General features: G+C 54.7%; 5 protein-coding genes and 1 long non-coding RNA gene across 8 annotated transcripts in view; 1 reads left to right on the top strand and 5 right to left on the bottom strand.

Moving 5' to 3' along the window:
- The window catches only part of LOC127604625 (uncharacterized), an 84,314-nt gene that overhangs the window by 33,940 nt on the left and 30,370 nt on the right, over positions 1 to 20,004 (bottom strand). The window lies entirely within an intron of this gene.
- kcnj2a (potassium inwardly rectifying channel subfamily J member 2a) lies at positions 600 to 3,320 on the bottom strand. Its single transcript, XM_052071795.1, has 2 exons — positions 2,931 to 3,320; positions 600 to 2,053 (listed from the first exon to the last, which is right to left on the bottom strand). The coding sequence occupies exon 2, from the start codon at positions 1,910 to 1,912 to the stop codon at positions 686 to 688; it is 1,227 nt and encodes a 408-aa protein (XP_051927755.1). The 5' UTR covers positions 1,913 to 2,053; positions 2,931 to 3,320; the 3' UTR covers positions 600 to 685.
- Positions 3,740 to 6,820, bottom strand: kcnj16a (potassium inwardly rectifying channel subfamily J member 16a). Its single transcript, XM_052071794.1, has 2 exons — positions 6,755 to 6,820; positions 3,740 to 5,266 (listed from the first exon to the last, which is right to left on the bottom strand). Exons 1-2 carry the CDS (start codon positions 6,759 to 6,761, stop codon positions 4,041 to 4,043), a joined length of 1,233 nt encoding a protein of 410 aa, XP_051927754.1. The 5' UTR covers positions 6,762 to 6,820; the 3' UTR covers positions 3,740 to 4,040.
- LOC127604630 (uncharacterized) lies at positions 10,756 to 18,919 on the top strand. The gene is made up of 3 exons (XR_007963375.1): positions 10,756 to 10,968; positions 17,539 to 18,273; positions 18,786 to 18,919. It is a non-coding gene; the product is annotated as an uncharacterized LOC127604630 (long non-coding RNA).
- On the bottom strand, positions 12,465 to 16,282 carry map2k6 (mitogen-activated protein kinase kinase 6). Of its 2 annotated transcripts, none has more exons than XM_052071802.1 (12): positions 15,962 to 16,282; positions 14,987 to 15,044; positions 14,819 to 14,867; positions 14,642 to 14,755; positions 14,426 to 14,545; positions 14,230 to 14,346; positions 14,097 to 14,148; positions 13,885 to 14,012; positions 13,739 to 13,816; positions 13,487 to 13,626; positions 13,349 to 13,394; positions 12,465 to 13,283 (listed from the first exon to the last, which is right to left on the bottom strand). In XM_052071802.1, exons 1-12 carry the CDS (start codon positions 16,065 to 16,067, stop codon positions 13,203 to 13,205), a joined length of 1,089 nt encoding a protein of 362 aa, XP_051927762.1. In that variant the 5' UTR covers positions 16,068 to 16,282; the 3' UTR covers positions 12,465 to 13,202. The 2 variants fall into 2 exon arrangements, with proteins under 2 accessions (XP_051927762.1, XP_051927761.1); XM_052071801.1 differs by having other exon boundaries at positions 14,987 to 15,048; positions 15,963 to 16,282.
- On the bottom strand, positions 17,100 to 19,990 carry btbd17a (BTB (POZ) domain containing 17a). 2 transcript variants are annotated; one of them, XM_052071789.1, is made up of 4 exons: positions 19,566 to 19,990; positions 18,825 to 19,110; positions 17,575 to 18,277; positions 17,100 to 17,471 (listed from the first exon to the last, which is right to left on the bottom strand). In XM_052071789.1, exons 1-4 carry the CDS (start codon positions 19,642 to 19,644, stop codon positions 17,100 to 17,102), a joined length of 1,440 nt encoding a protein of 479 aa, XP_051927749.1. In that variant the 5' UTR covers positions 19,645 to 19,990. The 2 variants fall into 2 exon arrangements, with proteins under 2 accessions (XP_051927749.1, XP_051927748.1); XM_052071788.1 differs by lacking the exon at positions 19,566 to 19,990 and having other exon boundaries at positions 18,825 to 19,327.

Here is a 20,004-nt window from a genome sequence, read left to right as displayed (position 1 = left end):
ACAACAACAACAAAAATAGTCATTTGCTATTATTCCCGGTAGAAAAAGTGTGAAAGTTTGGAAGACTGCGAACACATTTCCACGCGACAAGTCCCACGTTTTTGTTGTTGGTTTGCCTCGTTGGGAATGAAGACGACGAAGGAAAGACATGGAGAGCCGAAGAAGTGTTTTTTTGTACCGTTCGCAAAACAAAAGAAGAAACGCATTGATTCTTCAGAGTCGTCATTGATAAAAAGTCTTTGGCACGACGGCATCGAGCGTCGAAAAAGGAGGAGGGGGACGAGGAGAAAAGCGCTCTCGGGATGATCAAGGAGAAGAGGAGATGGCATTACGTGAAGGAGGAAAAGCGGAGAAGATGGCAGACAAGAAGAAGAAGAATGAGGGAAAGAGGAAATAGAAGAGCAGGCGGAACAGGAGAAAAATCAGAGGCAGGAGAGAAATTAGAAGGAGACCGAGGGATGAATGAGGAGGAGGCCAAGGCCAAAAAGTGGTGCAGCAGCACATTGTACAAAAAAAAAAAAAAAAGGTCGGCCGAGGCCCGACACCAGCCGGCCAATGGCGTGACCGCTTGTACCGTCACTAGACGCCCCACCCCTTGAATCGTCACGCGTGCGGCGGAATCGTCCCTTAGCGTCCCGCCAACCGGACCGGAACTGGCCTCCCAACAGGGGCCCCGCCCCGTCCTTCATATCTCCGACTCTCGCCTGAGCGACGCGTCGGCGGTCCCATCGTGATCGTGCTCGGCGTCTTGCACGGCGTCGGGTCCCACGCTGCCCCCGTTGCCCTCGTCCGTGTCCTCCCGAGCGTCCATGGCCATCTCGTTCTCGTAGCAGAAGGACCCCGAGGCGGACATGATGTACTTGTTCTCCGCCAACTCGCGGGCGCTGCACTGCGGCGTGCCGGGCACCTCGTAAGTGGCGTGGAAGCGCGAGTAGTCCACTTTGTAGTAGTTGTTCTCCTCGAAGAGCACGGGCTCGAAGCGGTGCCCCCACAGGATCTCGCTGGCCAGGTAGGAGCTGCGGCACTGCGTGGTCATGGCGGTGGCCTCCACCATGCCCTCCAGAATCACCACCACCTCAAAGTCGCAGGCGCGCAGGTCCTGCTTGGCCACGCCGTAGAAGGGACTGTCCTCGTCGATCACGTGCACCACGGTGATGGGCGAGATCAGGAAGATGCGGTCCACGCCGCTGTCGAAGCCCACGTCGATGTCCGTCTGGTCCAGGGGGATGTACTCGCCCTCGGCGGTGGTGCGGGAGCGCAGGAGCTGCGCCCGCACGTGAGCCTCCACCAGGTGACTCCGTCGCAGGTTGCCCACCCGCCACATCAGGCACAGCTTGTTGTCCCTCATGGCCACCGCGGCGTTGTGGCTGAACACCAGCGTCTCGTTCCTCTTCTTGGGCTTGGCCATCTTGGCCATGATGGCGCCGATGACGAAGGCGTCGATGACGCAGCCCACGATGCTCTGGAAGACCACGGCGAAGACGGCGGCCGGGCACTCGTCCGTCACGTAGCGGTAGCCGTAGCCGATGGTGGTCTGCGTCTCCACCGAGAACAGGAAGGCGGCCGTGAAGGTGCTGACGTTGGAGACGCACTTGTGGCCGGCGTGGACCTCCAGGTCGCCGTGGAAGATGGCCAGGAGCCAGAAGACGCAGCCGAAGAAGAGCCACGAGAGCAGGAAGGCCGAGCAGAAGATGAGCAGCATCCAGCGCCAGCGCACGTCCACGCACGTGGTGAAGATGTCGGCCAGGTAGCGCAGACCCTTCTCGCTGACGTTGACGTAGCGAACGTTGCAGTGGCCGTCCTTCTTCACAAAGCGGCTCTCCCATCGCGGACACGCGCGCGCTTTGCCGTAGCCGTTAGCCGGCTTGGCGCGCGCCTCCTCGGAGGACGCCGTACCGCCGTAGCGGCCCATGACCCGGGCCCACAGTCGCCGCTTGCGCAGGAAGCGTCGCAGGAACACTTTGGAAGCGCTTGAGGAACGACGCTCGCTCGGGAAATGATGCCGCCTGATCGCGCCGGGAGGCGGGACTCACTGCTTCGTCGTGGGCGTCGTCTGCGAAGGAGGACACGTCATTAGGAACGCGTCGCCACCTAAAATAGCACTCCGTAATAATAAACGGGACATGACATTTCTGAACAGAATTGTGAGTTATTTTTTTTTTGGGGGGGGGGGATGCTCCATTTAATTGGATATTGTGCTGCTCCTTTTGCTATATGCACCTTGGCCACCTGGGGGCAGTAGAGGGCAAACCCCTTAAGATAAACTGAACCGGCACTTTTTGGTGGGGCGGTCGTCGACCTGCAAACCATTTTCCCACCATTTAATCCCCCCCCCTCATCCGTCAGAGGTGTGAGCAGGAAGTCGAGGAAGCGGAGGACGAATGACTTGTTGACTGTTCAACCCTGGGAGGTTTCCTCAGGAGCCGTTCGCTCGCTCGCCCGCCCGCTTCTCCCCGCGGAGCCACGCAACACTTGTTCATTAGGCGCCGTCGTCACGGCGACCCGGCCCAAATCGCCGCCGCTACGCCAAACTTCAATCGAGCTTCCTTTCAAGCTTCCTCCACATGTCAAAACTGGTTGGAACCTTTTTTTTTTTTCACTAGTTTATCAAAGTGCCGGAAAGCCATTTGAGCTTTTCTTCCATCGTATTGATATCCGAATGAATGCTTTTCCAACAAAACGTGTTTTACCCACGAGTGAAACACTTCAGTTTAAAAAAAATAAAATAAAATTCAAGCCACCCCTTTCCTTTTTACAGTGCAAATCTTGCGAATGATGCTGACGTGCGTTCTAGTCGCCACATCTTGTTCATGCCCAGCTACACGTGCGCGCGTGCGTCTCGTTGCGGCACACATGCCGGCGACAAATGTTGACAACAGGTGCACGCACGCACGCTGGCGAAGAGGAGGAGAGGGCGGGGGTGGACTCACGGTGTTGGAGTTGGATGGAAAACTTTGCTGGTGCACGTCAAAGCCGGCGAACTTCATCCAGGTCGTCTTTGTTGTTGTTGTTGTTATTGCTGCGAGGCTTTCGCTTCGGTAGCCGTTAGTCTTGCTCAGCGCTCGGAGGTAAAAAATCCGCTCGGTCCAGCCGTGCGCTTGTCATACGGGAACCGCATGCGTGAGCGCGCGCGCGCCCGTGTCTGTGTGTGCGCGTGTGTGTGCGTGCGCGGCGGCTTTTGCTGTGCCTCGCAGGTCCGTCCCGAGGCGTTTTAAACGCGAGGCACGGACTGGGCACGCCCCCGCCCCCAACCCCGAGACCTCCACCCCACCCGTCGCCGTCTCGCGCGCTCATGATACCGTCGGCGCGTGCATGCGTGCGTTCACCAACATTAATAAAAACAACCGACAACTTTTTCTACTTCCTACGTGTGGATATTTGCGAAATACACACGTATTTGCAAAATATCCACACGTAGGGACTGCGTGCACTCGTGTGTGTGTGTGTGTGTGTGTCTGTGTGTGTGTGTGTGTGTGTGAGAGCGAGCTTTAATGAATTGCGTTGAGGTTCCTTGTCGACTAAAGTGTACATTTAGTTCGAATGAATGTGTACTTCAGAGTTTGTGTATGTGCGTGCGTACCTTAGCCACACGGGGGCGCAGTAGAGAGAATGGAGTTTGCAGGTGGTTGAACGTCAAGTGAAACAAGTGCATTCGGCGCACACAGACACTCAAAAGTTTCTCCCTTATACACGATCACGCACACTTGCACATTTGCATGAAGACGCGCACAAAAGCACGCACAAATAGGTGGCATTTTATTCAGTGTTGGCAAAAATCTCAAAACTCTCATTTTGATCATTGAAAAAAAAAAATCCAGACGTACTCATGATGAGACAGTGTTCAAACGGAGAAGGTGGTTGTTGAAAGAGCTAGTCATAGTTTTCTAGTGGAAGGTTAGAATACTGTACAAGGTTTTGTCGGAAGGTTTCTAGGAAAAATCTTCTCGTTGAGGGATCGAAAAATATCCTTGAAAGTCATCGACGTGCCGGTCGCTAACTTGTTTTCTTCTTTGTTGGCAAGTTTGCATCTTGTCACTCCGCTACGTTTCCGCACGTTTTTCATCAGCTAGCGTGTCGTGTCGGAGGTGGGCGTCCGGCAGCGGCAGCATCACTTTTGCGGGGCTCGGGGACTTGTCGGGGCGCGGCGAGGGTCTCGGCGATAGTCTCGGCGAGGGTCTCGGCGATAGTCTCGGCGAGGGTCTCGGCGATGGTCTCGGCGAGTGTCTCGGCGAGGGCCGCAGCCGCCTCTTGAGCTGGTACGCCTCGGCGCTGATTTCGGGCGCCAGGACCTTGGCGGTATGGTTGAAGAGCACGTAGTCGACGGTGTAGCGCCTTCTGCCGGCCCGGATCATCTCCTGGAAGACGTGACCCCACAGGATGTCGTCCTGCGTGTAGGAGGTCCGCGTTTGGTGCAGAGTGCCGGTGGTGTCGTCCGTGTACGTGAAGGACACCACCACCTCCAGGTCGGAACGCTGCAGATCCGCCAGGCTCATCCCGTAGAGCGGGCTGCCCTCCTGGATGCGGTGGCAGATGGTGGTGGGGGTCACCAGAACAATGTCGGGCTGCTGGATGACCAGGTCCCGATAGGTCACGTCCGCCCTGCCGGTGGCGTGAACGTCGGCGCACACGATCTGAGCGCGCGCCGTGCCCTCCACCAGGTGATGGCGCCGGAAGTCGCCGACGCGCCAGGAGAGGCACAGGTGGCCGTCGCGGAGGTTGACCACGGCGCGGTTGCTGAAGCCCACCGTCTGCGCACGCTTCCTGGCGGACGCCATCTTGGCCACGGCGATGCCGATGACGAACGTGTCGATGAAGCAGCTGACGACGTCCTGGACGGTCACCACGGCGATGGCCACGCCGCAGTTTTCCGACATCCCCCTGGAGCCGTAGCCGATGGTGGTCTGGGTCTCCAAGGAGAAGAGGAAGGCGGCGGTAAAGCTGCGCACCTCGTAGACGCAGGGCGCCGTCCTGTGATCGTGAACGTCGCCGTGAGCCAACGCGATGACCCAGAAGAGGATCCCGAAAAAGAGCCAGGACAGGATGTAGGACAGCGCGAAGATGAGCAGCATCGCCCTCCAGCGGATCTCCACCAAGGTGGTGAAGATGTCGGTGACAAACAGCAGCCACTCCTGGGGAAGATGGCGGAAAACCACATTGCAGGTGCCCTCTCTGCGCACGAAGCGTTGCTTGCGGCTCTCGGAAATCTTCACCGCCGTCGTGCCGTCGTCGCGCTCAACGCTCTGGTAGGACGTCTGCATCCTGCCGGCTGGCGGGCGTACAAACATTAGCACTTTGTACACTTTATGTTTGTACGACGCAATTTGTAGAGTTTTCCAAAACACGGGTTACGAGGACACCTAGTACTAGATTACCCCTCCTGGAAAAGTGTGGGGGCCGGGGGGGTTGTGTGTATGTTTTTGCGCCAGGATGTGATTCTGTTTCCTCCACACAGCGGCGGGCGGCGTGTCTCTGAGGCGTGTTTTGACCTCAAAGCCGCCGCCGCCGTCGCCGTTGTGTCCAAAACAGACGCTGACCTTCCCCATCGCAAACTTTCCACTGCGTTCGATGTTCATTGCGTGATTCCCTCAATTACGACGCCATTACACGCTCACTTACTGCAAGTGCCCCCGCCCCCCCCAGGGGCATTATATATATATTTTTTCCCGCTATCCTTGACTGAGTATGACACAGACTACGAGTTAGCCTGCGGCCACTTTCCGCGACAGCCTTCAAATGTTTCGTGCAAGCAGCAACGATTACAAAACATCGTTTACGACGCTGGTCACTTCGCGCTCCGCCGGGCACGCCGGCCGTTAGCATGCTATTAGTACGCCGTTAGCGAGAGGTCGCCGTGACAACGGTGCGCCGGGATGTGTTTTGGGGACGTCGCACAAATCCCTCCTGGGCTAGCTGCAATCTTACAGGACGAGGAGGTTCGAGCGTCGTGCTTGTGGAAGTTTTCTCGTAGAAAATCCCGGTAAAAGGTTCTAGCAGAACGATGGAGTAGAACACGATCGGAATATGTCGATTGTTTTAGCCAAAATGTACAAGTAGAAGTTTTCTCTTAAAAAGATTCTGGTAGAGGATTCTATTTTGGAAGCTCGGCGGAAAGTTGAACTACAAGTTTTTTCTAGTGACCGTCGAAGGATGAGGAGTCGTCAAGGTCTAGGCGGACATTTGGCGAACATTTGCGACCTTGAGCGAACCCTGACGAGAACGCAAAATTCGCTGGCTTTGAAAAAGCTCTCTTGGGAGGTTCGACGGTTCGAGCGCAATTTTTTTTTTTCCGTTGATTAGTCTTCTCAAAGGCTCCAGTAGGAGGTCCCACTGTTAAGTTTTGAGGTCAAATCTTAAATTCGGCGGCAGCTTTCTGTGATAAAATGCCTCATCGTGGAAGAAAATCAAGAAGAAGAAGAAGAGGAGGGAGGACGAGAGCTACCTGAGCTTTGCGCGTGCCTCCGCAGGCGTGCTGGAATGAAGCAGAACACCTGTCATGGCAAAACACAGTCGAGCGACACCTCCCAAAATACAGGTGACCTGGCCACGCCCCTCAACAAGAAGCCTGCCTCGGGGACACGCCATCGCCGGCTTTTCAAAATAAACCTCAAAGCGAACTCGGACTCGCGTGTCATGTGACAGCCTCACGAAAAACCGGCCCGGCACAACCAAGTCACGGAGTGGGCATGTTGACGCTCTCTCGCGCCTTCAAACGGGCGACGCAAGGCACCGTGCACGCCGCCGCCACGCGGCTTACCCGTCATCTTTTGCTTCGCGTCTTCTCTTCTTGTCTTGTCTCTTGCGTTTCAAACGTGTTTTCCCGTCATGATCCTTTGGGTTGGGAAAGTCGTTCCGCCGAAAGGGTCTGCGCTCGTTCCCGGGGTCTTCCGGGCATTCGTGCTTGCTATTGCAGCGGCGTTGGCGCAGACTGATGTTAAGGTGGTCGTTCAAGCGGGACGGTCCAAAGTCTGACCGGACTGTGTAAATCATTCGGTGACCATTTTGAATATTGCTTTTTTCAACATTTATTCAATCATTGGCGAATCAATTATGACTCATTTAATAAAGTCCAAAATACAAATAATTCACGATTAGAATACTTCCACATATTTGTTTTTTTGAGGGAGGGAATAACTGGCTAATGCATTATTTTTTAAATGATCAAATATTTCATGAGAAAATTATTTTACATAGTCTGCATTTTTAATCGATTTTATCAAATAATTGGCCGACAATTGCAATCCATTACAAATAAAGCAATTACAACAGAGAACAAATTCTATGAAGAGTGTACAATTTTATCATAAAAACACGTCTATTATTTTTAATAGTTTTTATCTTTATAGACAGCGGTTTTTTTAGTCTGCCGTTATTTTTTTTGGAACACTTGATGAAGTTATCCAAAATCAATAAAGCACACAACTGTTTTTTTTTTTCCTCCCATGATGCTCTGGGGCCAAAACTGGTGCCCACCTCCCATCTGCTTCTATGAACGCGTTAGTGTGTGTGTGTGGGTGCGTGCGCGCGCGAGTGCGCGCATGTCGCTGATTATATTGTTACAATAGTCCCGCTATTCCAGCCGCCTGTAACATTTTCCAATGCTCTAATATTTTCCATGATATTTTCCCAGCGTAGCTGCAGGCGCTGTCATCACTTTGCGTTCCCCAACATTCCGCCGCCGCCTTTTAACAGGCTTCTTAACCTTTTCACACACACACGCACAGACGTGCGCACGTTATGAACGCAGGCTTTTATAAGGAGCATTAGCACGTTAGCGCCCACTAGTTAGCGTGCTGCGATGCTCCCCGCGGTGGGCCAAACTCGGGTTGCGGCGTTCAAAGGTCACGCTGGCCTTGAAGCAGTGACGCAGAGCGCGCTGGCGCCGCTGGCCGTGTCGTTCTGCCTGCGCGTTAACACCGTGTCGGCGTACGTGTGCACTCAGTGCTACATACGGGCCAAATTTTTTTTTTTTTAATTACGAAGCCTCGTTTGGTTGATCTATGGACACTGTGCTGCTCCTTCTGGTGTGAGCACTTGGCAGCCTGGGGGGCAGTATCATGCAGACATGCAGGTATATGTGGGCAAGCTCGTTAGTACGGCAGTAATAATACTTGTATTGTGATGTCTGTCTACTTTTGCTGCACATTTTTGTCCGCATTGGAGTTGCAATTGATTAATCGGCAACTAACAAATTAATGCACAACTATTTTGAGACCTTGTTGAGCTTGGAATTGTCCAAATGCTCGGATTTTAAGCCTCTTCATCAAAACAAGGCGACGGCTAACGTCTGCTTTGACGGGCGACCTGCGATTCCCCTCGTTCGCGGAGTTTTTGTGGCGCTTCGTGAGACTTAGAAGCCTGCAAGCCGAGGATCACGGCGGCTTCCGACTCGTAGAGTGTCGCTGACGTGTCAAAAAGGCCAGTGTGTCAAACGACACGTGTCGTATCTCTTCCTGTTGTCTCGCTTCCGAAATCACAAGTGAAGAAGAAGAATGTGGATGACCTGCGTGTGCGTGTGTGAGTTGTGGCAGTTGGGGGGGATCCACACATGGACCACACGTGTGCCGGTGTCACAACAACAACAGCGGCAGCAGCGCCGCCACATGCACACGGCATGACCGTGACATCTTGAGACCCGGCGGCCCGCCGTGCGGCGCTGATGGACTCCAGATGCGAGCGAGGCCGCGCACATCACGGTCGGTCCTCTGGCAGCCACCAGACCACCTGCGACCACCTGCGTGTGCGTCATGTGTGTGTGTGTGTGTGTGCGTGCCATGTTGCGGCCCGCTAACGTGCTAGCTGCTCATTACAAGCCGAGCGCGTAAACGCTACAAAGTGGAATGAAAGTGCCACTTTTGTTTATTTGGCAATTGTTTGTTCACTTGTTTACCAGCTAACAAACTAGCTTCTTCCGCTCAGCTAAGTGCAGCTCATTAGCATCTTCCTGTGTGTGTGTGTGTGTGTGTTGTAAAAGTGTGCGTGCACATAGCGGTAGCCTCCGTGTGTATGTTGAAAGAATGCGCAAGTGTATATAGATATTTTTTTGTTGACGAGCCTACTCCGCATCACTTTGTACACCTGCGTGATGAAAGTCCCGAGTTTAACCGTCCGCGGGGAGTGTTTAAGTATGTGTATTTTACGACCCTCGTTATGATTTTACGACGGCCGTGTGGAAGCCAGTTTGCCGCAGATGCGAATCAGGCGGCGGACGGCGCGTCCAAGTGCTCGCGGCTTCATAAAAACGCCGAAATGCCCGTCCAGTTCCCACACGTTGGGGCCGGGCGCCAAGGTCTGGACGCTCGCATTCGCACCGAGTACGGCCAAGTAACGCCGAGTCCCGCCAAGCGGCGTCTGTGATCGAGTGCAGCCAAAAGCGTTTCCTCTCTCGTTTCGAGCGCACGTCAACCCGTCGCTGACAAGCTCGCCTCGCCTCAAATTCATTTGCAAATAAATGTTTCCAATAAAATCGGTCGTTAAAATAAACGGCCAATGCGTCACGTTGTTCGGAATGAATCGCAACGAAAATCAAAACGAGTCGCAGCTCGTGACCAGAGTGGAAAAGTTGTTTTCCTGTCAGGGAGGAAAAAGATCGGCCAAAAGGAGTGCAGACTTTGCGGAAAAACTAGGTTAATAAAACTGCAGGAACGGCGAGCGCGGGTGGCGGTACGCGTGGTGAGCAAAGAGCCAAGGTCGGGCGGTCCCCTTCGCCACTCCGTGTTTTCTCGACAAACATGGAGCGGTCAGATTGCCTGCGCGAGGGCTGCTACGGAATCGCCAGTCGTCCCGTCGCCCATCCCGTTCCGTCTTTTTCTCTCGTAAACAAGACCCAGAAACGCTGAATCCCGACCTTCCGCCTGACCTCCTTCCGACCCCGCGTGCACCTTGACGATCTTCGCCGTGCGGCTTTGCGATTGAAGGAGTGCAGGTCGTGTCCGCTGTTGCGCTTGCGTGCGTGTGTTGCGTCGGCGCGAACTGTCAGCCGGTGCGTGTGTGCGCCGCGCCGTGTGTGTTGAATTAGGGCGGCGGTGAGTCAGGAGCCCCTCAGATGTCTGACACGCGGCTTCCGACCATTCCGGCCTTTAAACGCTTTTCCGTGTGTCTGCGCTCTAAACTTGGCTCCGCTTGGTGTGTCCACTTCATGTCAATGTGTGTTTGACACACACACACACACACACACACACACGCGTCGTGATGAATGCGAAGAGTAATCGCCGGTGTTTAGATTCCCTGGTTGCGGATGTGGTCACGGTGATCCCGTGGTATTGTGGGGGTGTGCGGGTGCGCGCCGCAGTGCGATTGTTGTGTTCCGTCACAGCCGATTGCTGTTTCTCGCTCACGGTTGCCCACAATTGCCGTCTTCCGCTCTACCGCCGTTCTCCTCCCGTGTTGCAGCTCTCGGCGTATATACATTGTGGAGCTGCGCGTGAGTAACGCGGTCGGCTTGGCGGAGGGCGCGGGCGGTCCTCCTCGATTTTCTTTTCTTCACGGAATGTCGCACACTCGCGTCGCGGAAACTCGCCATGCCGATTTCCCAGGCCGCAAGTCGGCGCGGCGGCGCGCTGCATCCTGGGAAATGGGTCGCGCTCCATTGTCCGCGCCGGTGACTGTGTTCCTGTACGCTGTGACCTGAATCGGGGGAGGGGGGGGGGGGTCGTGATGTCACGCCTGGCAAAAGATTCGCTTTTGTACATAAATGAAATGAAAGACATGAAGATGCATCTGAGTAAAAGTTGTTTCTCTCCCCCCCGCCCCCCTCCCTGGAAACAAGGATGACCTTCATGATGAGCACTACCAAGCGTCCGAGCGCTCCTGTCAACAATCAAATCCCCGCACGCTCCGTCGGGTGACGGGTGCCCAGCTGGAAGGGGGGCGTGTCCTCCTGATCCTGAGCATCGGGGGCCTCCCGGGCCGCAAGGGGCCCAGGCAACTGAATCAACAGCGCCCGCCAGGGGCCCCTCGCGTGGAAAACAGGTGAGGGACGACTTTGGTCATTGGCAACACAAGCATGTGGCGCTCTCATGCTCACACGCGCTTTTGCGAAACGATGTACTCGCATGCACTCATGAATAAATCCCTCACAAACGACGCTCGCGCTTATGAAACACATCCAAAACAAAACCACTGACACGCTACTAAAGCACGAACATCACAACACCCAAAAAGCGAAATGTTCCGCCTGCCGACTTCCTCTCGTGCGGCGCCGAGCCGGCCCGAGGTCGCCAATCGGCCATTTCGTGACGGCGAACGTTGATGAGCCTCGGCGGCCGTTTGTCTTCTGGCGCGCGCGGCTGCGAGGAGGCGGCGGATGCGTGTGACGGCAAACATGCGTGTGGAACGGATCGTCGGGCCGCGCGATGATTGGCGCGACCGCACCGCTCCTGGCGCTCGCTCGCAGACACAACATTTACTCAGCTGTAACGCTTCCAGAACTCGCTTCCAAGACGGGGGCCGCCGAAAGATCCCTTCGTTCGGCGGCCAGGGCTCGTTCGCCAGCTCGGCCGTGACGTCGCGTTGCCTTCCTGTGGCCGGAAATCACGCAAACTTTGAGAAATCAACACCTCGCGTGCTGACCCGACCTTCAGCCCATGAAACAGACGCACGCATGCATGCAGGCGATCCGACGCATGGGTGCACACACACACACACACACGCGCGGCTGCGTCTTGTCAACGTGAGCAGCAGGTCGTGCGTCTCACGTGCACTCCAGAACACTTGCCGTCCTTTCCACCCGATTGTTGATGCCTGACCGTCCCGCAAGTTCGGCTGGGAAGCGGAAAGCTTCTTTCCTCTCATCGCCCTGCGCGCAAACAGGAAATAAACACACTCGCACAAAGTACACAAACGCACACGCGTGCACGAAACATTTAGGCACACACACACACGCACAATCGCATATGCACTCGACGCATCCTCATACAACATACACACAAGACAAGATAACGCATGCATGCGCACACATTGATTTCGGTGAAGATGATGATGATGTGCAGATGTGTTGTTGTCTTTTGCACCGTGAAAGTGAAGTTGATGCCTTGCCACTTTGTTTTTTAATTGCCAAGCAATTATAAAACAAAGTTTGCTCATTGATGTTTTGCCGCCTCGTTGCAAAAATGACCCAAAATACCCAAAATGCATTCCGTTGCAATTCCAAAAGGCAAAATTTCCCAACAGCGACCATGATGGTAGTTGTGATGATGACGAGGATGAGGAAGAGGAGGTGCCAAAATGTCAGCAAAAGTCCTGGTGAAACCAAATAGGAAAGAAAAAAAAAAGGAGAGAATGCCCAGGGTATAGTTGTTGCTCCACCTAGCTGGGAACTTGCGGAATTGCACTTTTGGGAATCTACCAAGCCAAACTGCTTGCATGGTAACCAAAAAAATAATAATAATACAATTGTTTCATTCTTTGAAAGAAATTTTATCACAATATATTTTTTAAACTGAAGAACACAAGGGAAGAAACTGAAGAAAAGTGCACACATCATTTCTGTATTTCACTAGCGCGGAAAAGAACTCGTGCGTGACATGGAATAAAAATTGAACGGCGTGTCATCTCCTGGGTTTCATATTTACTCGTTTTCAAATGAGGTGAAATGTTTGAATAAGGCGCTTCTTGTGTTTAAACAAAAAAAAAAAAACTGCCGTTGTGATTATTTCTCGAGCGCATGCCCTCAACAAGAAGTGTAAACGTTGATGAAAGAGTTTGAACTCCCTGGGGGAGGTCAGAAACGCTTTAAAGGGAATAAAAGCAAACAGCCATGAGCCATCTCTCCGTTTTCAACATTTATCCTCGTCGGGGGAAATCCGGCTGAAGCTTTTGAACTGGTCGCCGGCCAATTAAACGACAGATAGACGAGAACGGACTGGTCGCCGCTCAATTTCAGGAGGCACATCGATCAACAAGAGTCCAGGGCGGCGATTTAATTTGCCGGATGTCACATAAATCGATTCCAAATCGCCACGCATCACAACAAGAGATCCTAAAACGATTTCCAAAGGGCCTCGCGTTCATCAATCACGGCGAGAGGGATCGCCGATAGCAATGGCCGTCCACGGCGCCGAATGTGGAGAAGAAAAATTCTCCGCCGCCAGCGAAAGACTTTGAGAAATCGAGCGCATGCTAAATCAATGAGAAGAGTAACACGATCGGACGCCGTCGGACATGGACGCACGCGCTTTCTGGAGGAAAAAAAAGGATTCCGCCACTCAGCAGTCCCCCAGGATGACCTTGACGAAAGCCGCCACGTCGGTGTCTTTGCCGTCGTGCGTTGTGAAGAAGGGATGTTTCTGAGGAGGACAAAACCCGTCGGTGCTCGAGCGCGACGGCGACGGCGTCTGCGGCGCACACTCACCATGAGCTCCGCATAAGTGGGCCGCTCCTTGGACACTTTCTTCAAGCTGAGCACAAACAACCAACAACTTTTTTTTTTTTTTTTTTTTTTTAAAGCGCATGCAACAAGGCGAAACGAAAGGAAGCGGCGACCGCGCACCACTGCGAGGTAAAGTCGACGAAATCCGGGGAGAACTTGTCGGCTGGAAGCTGAGGGGAAGGTTCCTCCACCACCTGCTTGAGCTGCTGGAAGGGCGTACCCCAAGAGTCGTACGGGAACCTCAGAATGGCCAGCTCCACCTGCCGGTTTCAACATGGACGCCGAGGGGGGGGGGGGAGAATGAATTTACAGGAAAACAAATTCCGAGGAGCGAGGAAGGAAGAAAGAAGAGGAAGACTTGTCTTTGGTTACCATGGTGATCCCCAAACTCCAAATGTCAGATTTGACGTTGTATCCCTTCTGGTTGGTTTCGGGGTTGATCCTCTCCGGCTGAGGGAACGCAACAACGTCAGCGCCCAATTCGCGCGTGCGGACTTGGCGAAGCGCGGCGCGCTCACCGCCATGTAAGGCTTGCAGCCGGCGTCCATGGTTTTGGCCACCGAGTCCACCAGGTAGCCGCTGATGCCGAAGTCGCACATCTTCACTTGCCCTTGGCTGTTGATCAGCACGTTGGACGGCTTCACATCTGCGCGACGGAGCAGGCGCCGCGTGAGCACAGCGCCGCACGCCAGGTGCGCGTCGCATCGCGGCCGTCGACACCGACACCCACCTCTGTGGATGACTTGCAAGTTGCTGTACAGATGCTCCAACGCTTTCACGATCTGGAACAAAACCACGGCGGCCCTGATGCGCAACGGACGGAGAAAGGACGAAAGGCGGCGGCGGCGGCGGCGGCCACTCACGGAGACGGCGATCTTTCCCAGGATGTCCTCGGGAATGGTACGCTCCTTCTCCATCACCTGCTTGTAGAACTTGTCCAGCGACGTGTCCATCAGCTCCATGCAGATCCACACGTCGCCCTGCGAGCGCACATGCCGATGCCTCGCGATGACATCATCTCGCTGGGCAGGAAGCGTGCGATTGCCGAGTCGGAGGCACCTCTCTGAAGAGCGCCCCGTAGAAGGTGACGGTGTAGAAGCAGTCCACGGTCCTCATGGAGATGTCCAAGTCCATGAGCAGCCTCTTCTGCTCTTGAGAGTTGACGGTGGCGCGGATCAGCTGAGAGAGAGAGAAAATAAAAACCACATCATCATCTGCAACTTTGGTAAAAAAAAAGGATGCCAACTTTATTTTGAAGGTCCAAGCGGTGAGAACCTTGACGGCCATGATGATGCCGCTGGGCACGTGCCGCATTTTGTCCACAACGCCGTACGCGCCGCGGCCCAGCTCGCCGATGCGCTCCAGGTCGTCGGCCTTCACCTCGAAATTCTGCCCGGCGACAAGACTTGTGAAAGCGCGGCAGAGGAAGCGAGCCAAGAGGCCGGACGTTACCTTGTCGCCGATGGTCACGCACGCTTTGGAGTCCAAATCTCGCGGCGGGCTGAAGCACACAAAAACATGATTGATTGGTCGATTGTATTGATTGATGTGTGCCGATACTCCACCTCAAGGGGGAGCAAACCGTTGTCGGTGAAAGTGAAAGGCGGAAAATGAACCTACAGAGCGGGAGGAGGAGCTTGTTGGAAGACTTCCTTGGAGAGGACCAACTTCTGCTTGCCTGCCGACGCAAAACCAAAACATCAGTCGTGTCGCACGTGGGCGGCCGGGCAGCGCCGCGGGCTCGTAAGTGTGCCTCGCTGTCAAAGGTTGCGGGTTCCCATCTCGGCTCGCTCGCTAGCATCAGTGGAGACAAAACGCTCCTTTGGCTGCACGTGGCCTGAGAGTGGCTTGCGACCAGTTCTTTGTTTGTCTCGATGTGTCTTGACATTGGCTGGCGACCAATCTCGGGCGTGCCCTGCCACTTCAGCAACATGACATCACAATGGTCGTGAATGTTTATCGGGAATAAGGTGTTACACAAGTCTGATGCGGGCGCGCGTGCGTGTACACACACACACACACACACACTTGCTGAGCTCAGCATTTTGTGCAATGAAGCACAAGTAATTCAAAGCAAATGTGAACTTTTCCACACTGATTGGCTACACAGAAGGGGCGGGGCCTACCTGGTCCATTCCTGCATAGTGTGTGTGTGTGCGTGCGCGCGCGCGTTTTTTATTTGTGTATTTATGAATTCAAAAATGCTCGTGCACAGTGTATGCGTGTGCACAGTGCGCATGTTGACTTGAGTGTGACCTTCATTTGAGTGTAAAGTATCGCGGGCGTAGACAAACACACCGTGGCACTTGTGTAACAGTTGAAGAAGTGTGCAGAAAGAGGACGTGCACGCGCTAGAATGTCAAGTTGACCGCGGCAGGGTGTCATGTGGCACAAAGCCCCCGTCCGTGACATACACACTCACGCGCGCGCGCGCACATTAGTTTAATGCACGTCTCATGACGACGACCGGCCCTCGTGCACGCGAAGCAACGCTTCAGGAGCAGCGGGAGTGCACGCGCAAACATGTCAGCGGACCGGAAGTGGGTGCAAGTGCCCCCGTTCACGCGCTTTGCAGCCACTCGCGTGCGTGCTTACCTCCCTTGGCTCGAGCGGGGTGGGACCCCCCAGGGAGAGGTGCGCGACCTCCTCCCTCCCCCTCCCCCTCCTCCTCCTCTTGCATGGAGCCTCTCGCGGCGCACATACGTGCACGACGATCCGCGTGCACGCCCGACGCGTTCGTGCGTGTGCGCCGCTGCGATTTGCGCGAGGCACTCGCGCGCCTCGTGCACGAAGGAAGCCTGCAGAGGAGCCGGTGCGCGTGCACGATGTTGAGCCGACAGAGGCTGCTCCCAACTTGGCTCGCACCAGCGAGCCCCTCAACTGGCGAGCTGCTTCCTGCTCCGATGGGTGCAAGGCATCATGGGAAGTGGAGTCCTCGTGTTCTGCGTGTGCGCTGAGGCACTTTCCACACGCACACGCATGTAGAATAAGTTTTAAGTCTGCATTAGTCATGTTAAGTAAAGTGCAAATCTTTTTTTCCGACCGATACCAGTGCGATTATTCACTCTTGACAGTTCATTTAACACGGCGACAGAAAACTTGAACAAAAACCTTTCTTCCTTTCTAACCTGCGTGATGATTCACCGATGTATCAAACAGCCGCCGTGTCCTTTTGATTGACGGGTGGCAGACATGGTGTTGATCTTTGAGTGAGTTTATTATTGCGCTTTCACTCGTGTAATATTTCAAGTGTAACGTCGAATAATAGAAAGGAGCACTGCAGCTACATTGAGGTCAATAGTAATAGAATAGCACCGTAACTTTGAGGGACGGGAGGACGACGACACAACAGCAACAGCAAGTAAAAGCACAAATATGCCAATCTTCAACCCTCCTTTTTCTTTCGCATCTACTTGTACAACTCGTAACGGCACGCAATTACCAAGTTTCATCATCACGATCTGGGTTCGCCAAAAAGAATGCCATTCGGCTTCAACAAAATGGTAGTGCTGGCAATGCTATGCTAGCACTAGCACTGTGAACAAGCCCACGTTAGCAACAGCTGCTGCGCTGGTAGCATGACTGATTTGTAATCCAATGTTAGTCTAAAACCTTTTCAACGCACAAGAGGATTCCCGGTGCCCCCGTTGAACTTTAGCGACGATGCAGACGTTGAGATAAGTCAACAGTAGATGGACGGAAAGGTGCGGTTGCGATTGGCATGTGTACGCGATTAGTTCTTGCTAGCGACGAGGCTCTGGTACATGGGTTTGACCACCACGTGGAGCATGAGGGACCCGTCCACCAGGTACTCGGAGGTCCGGCGGTGCAGGTCCGCGTCGGCCAGGAAGTCTCCGTTCTCCTCGGTGCTCTGGTGGAAGTCGTACACGTGCTTGACCAGCAGCCGACCCTGCTGCTGCGCCACGACCAGGACCGTCTTCTGGAAGCTCACGCCGGCAAAGTCGGCGCTGGACGTGGCGGGCGTGACGATGATGCGGGGACGCCCGCCCTCGGCCCGGGCGGGCTGCATGGCGCCTGTCTCGGTGTACATGGGCCTCATGCTGAGCGGCAGCCAGCGGGGCGAGAACAAGACGTTCCAGGTCACCTGCGCATTGACATCGAGGTGTCCGCGTTCAACTCACGGCTGCTTTGTGTATGTTCCCAGAATGTAGCAAAAGAACCCGCGGGAGACGGAATGTGTCCATTACCCGCTTGCTGGCGTCATGGCCGCTGGGCCCGAGCTGCGTCTGGAAGCTGGTGCTGCGATCGTCGCGGGTGGGGTTGCTCACCACCCAGGGGGACCCCCAAAGTGGCGCCAGGTAGTTCCTGGGCACGAAGAGGCTGCAGTTGACGTCAAAGTATTTGGCCATGTGCACGGGGGAGGCGGCGTGGAACTGGTAGGACATGTAGAGCAGATCCCGGACCGACTCCCGGTAGCGGGCCAAGACCGCCGACTGGGTCTGGAGCCGGAAGAGCTCTCGGGGCGGCATCATGGCGTAGCGCACCGCCCTCAGCGCGTTCTCTGCCGTCAGACCGTCGGGACGGTTGTGCGAGATCCACTCCTCCAAGCCGGCAAAGAGCTCCATCTCACTGTGCAGAACCAAATCGGAACGCCGCAGTAGCGTCATGAGCAGCTGGGAGCTGAGACCGGTCCACTCGCCGCTCTGCAGGACCGAGGACAGGTTCCAGGCCAGGTACTGGAGGCAGCCGTCCCGCAGCGCCGCGTCGCCCGCCTCCACCGCGTACTCGTACCAGCCGGCCACGTGGCCCGAAGGCGATTCCCGGGCCAGGTTGAGAGTCATGTAGCGCGTGAGTCCCTGCCGCAGTGCCACCACCTGGTACTTAGTGGCCAGGCGATGGAGCGGGGTGGCCTGGTCCAGTCGCAGCGAGAGGTCGCCGCAGTACAGGTACCTAGCCGCGGGAAATAACTGTAAATAACTGTCATTATATTATTCATTCATTCATTCATCTTCCGAGCCGCTTGATCCTCACTAGGGGGGGGGGGGGGTGCTGGAGCCTATCCCAGCCGTCTCCGGGCAGTAGGCAGGGGACACCCTGAATCGGTTGCCAGCCAATCGCAGGGCACACAGAAACGAACAACCATTCGCACTCACACTCACTCCTAGGGACAATTTAGAGTGTCCAATCAGCCTGCCACGCATGTTTTTGGAATGTGGGAGGAAACCGGAGCACCCGGAGAAAACCCACGCAGGCCCGGGGAGAACATGCAAACTCCACACAGGGAGGCCGGAGCTGGAATCGAACCTGGTGCCTCTGCACTGTGAAGCCGACGTGCTAACCACTGGACTACTGGGCCGCCGTCATTATATTATATCATATCATATTATTTCAAAAAACATTTCAGGACATTCTCTTCAGTCAAGATTGACGCAGAGAATAATTTTTTTTTCCTCTACAGGTGACCATTCTGTTTGTGAGTGCGCGCAACAAGCCCGACCTGATGAACTTTTCGAAGACAGAGGCGCATTCCGGGCTCTCGCGCAACGTGAGCACGCTGCCGTTGCGTCCCCGCAGCATGTCCTCCAAGACGGGACTCTGCAGCGACAGAACCAGCGCGTGGACCGCCATCAGCTTCACCTCGTCCGCGTCGGGCGTCTCCACCCGAAGCGTCACGTCGCTGCCGTTGCCCAGCAGCAAGAGCGCCTCCAGACGTTGGACCAGCGTCAGGGAGTGGCTCAGGGTGTCTGCGTTGCCGTCTGGGCTGCCGTCCACCTTTGGGCGGCCTGAGCCGAAGCGAGACGGTTGATTGAGGGGATTACAAAATTCAAGATCGGAAAACGAGATCAAGCGCTGAATGTAGAGCTCTGTTACTGGGACACTCATGAGGTCATCGATCGGTCTCCCGGTGCCTGATTATGGGTCACATTTAATTAAAACTCACCCCCACCCACCCCCACTCCCCCCTTAGTGCAGTCCAATTATTGATCCATTCCTCGTGGATCATATCTGTGTCTATCAGGTTGCTACAACTCCATCGTTTCGACGCACTGGACTGAATTTGGGCCAGTCCCAGCCAACTTCGGCCTCAGAAGTGGAGTACAAGACAGATTGCACGCATCTTCACAATCAAGTGTAATTTAGAGTCTCCATGCAACCTTACGCTCATGTACTTTGACCCACAATCAACTAAGACATTTTCCGTCACCAAAAGAAACCAAATTTTAGATCTTTGTCTCACCTGCTGCCGCCGTCAACACGCACGCAGCCCGAAGCAGCAGCAGCAGCACCACCACCGCCGCCGGCTTCATCTTCTCCATCTTCTACTTCTTCTGTGAGCGTCCCGGTGGCCGAGTATGAAGTGGACGCCGATGCTGCCGAGGATGACGATGACTTTGGAATGTGGGTCATCGGCTGTGCCCGCTTCCTGGGTGGAGCCTGGGCTGGGCTGCCGCACGCCACTGTGGCGCTCGGTTGGATGACGGCTCGAGTTCATAACGTGTAAGAATATCTTGAATGTGGACCTTCTGCTTTTGCCTCGAAGAAGGCAGAAAACTTCTGCCCAAGCAAATAACAATCGAAACAAAAAAAAAGTCTGAGATAAAAGAACCAACAAGGTCAATGACATAATATGATGTACACATGATGATGATGATGACAAACAATAACGTTTTTTCACC

This window comes from Hippocampus zosterae, chromosome 7 (genome assembly GCF_025434085.1).
Source record: "Hippocampus zosterae strain Florida chromosome 7, ASM2543408v3, whole genome shotgun sequence".
NCBI classification, from domain to species: Eukaryota; Metazoa; Chordata; class Actinopteri; order Syngnathiformes; family Syngnathidae; genus Hippocampus; species Hippocampus zosterae.
This window is presented reverse-complemented; position numbering and strand designations above follow the sequence as displayed.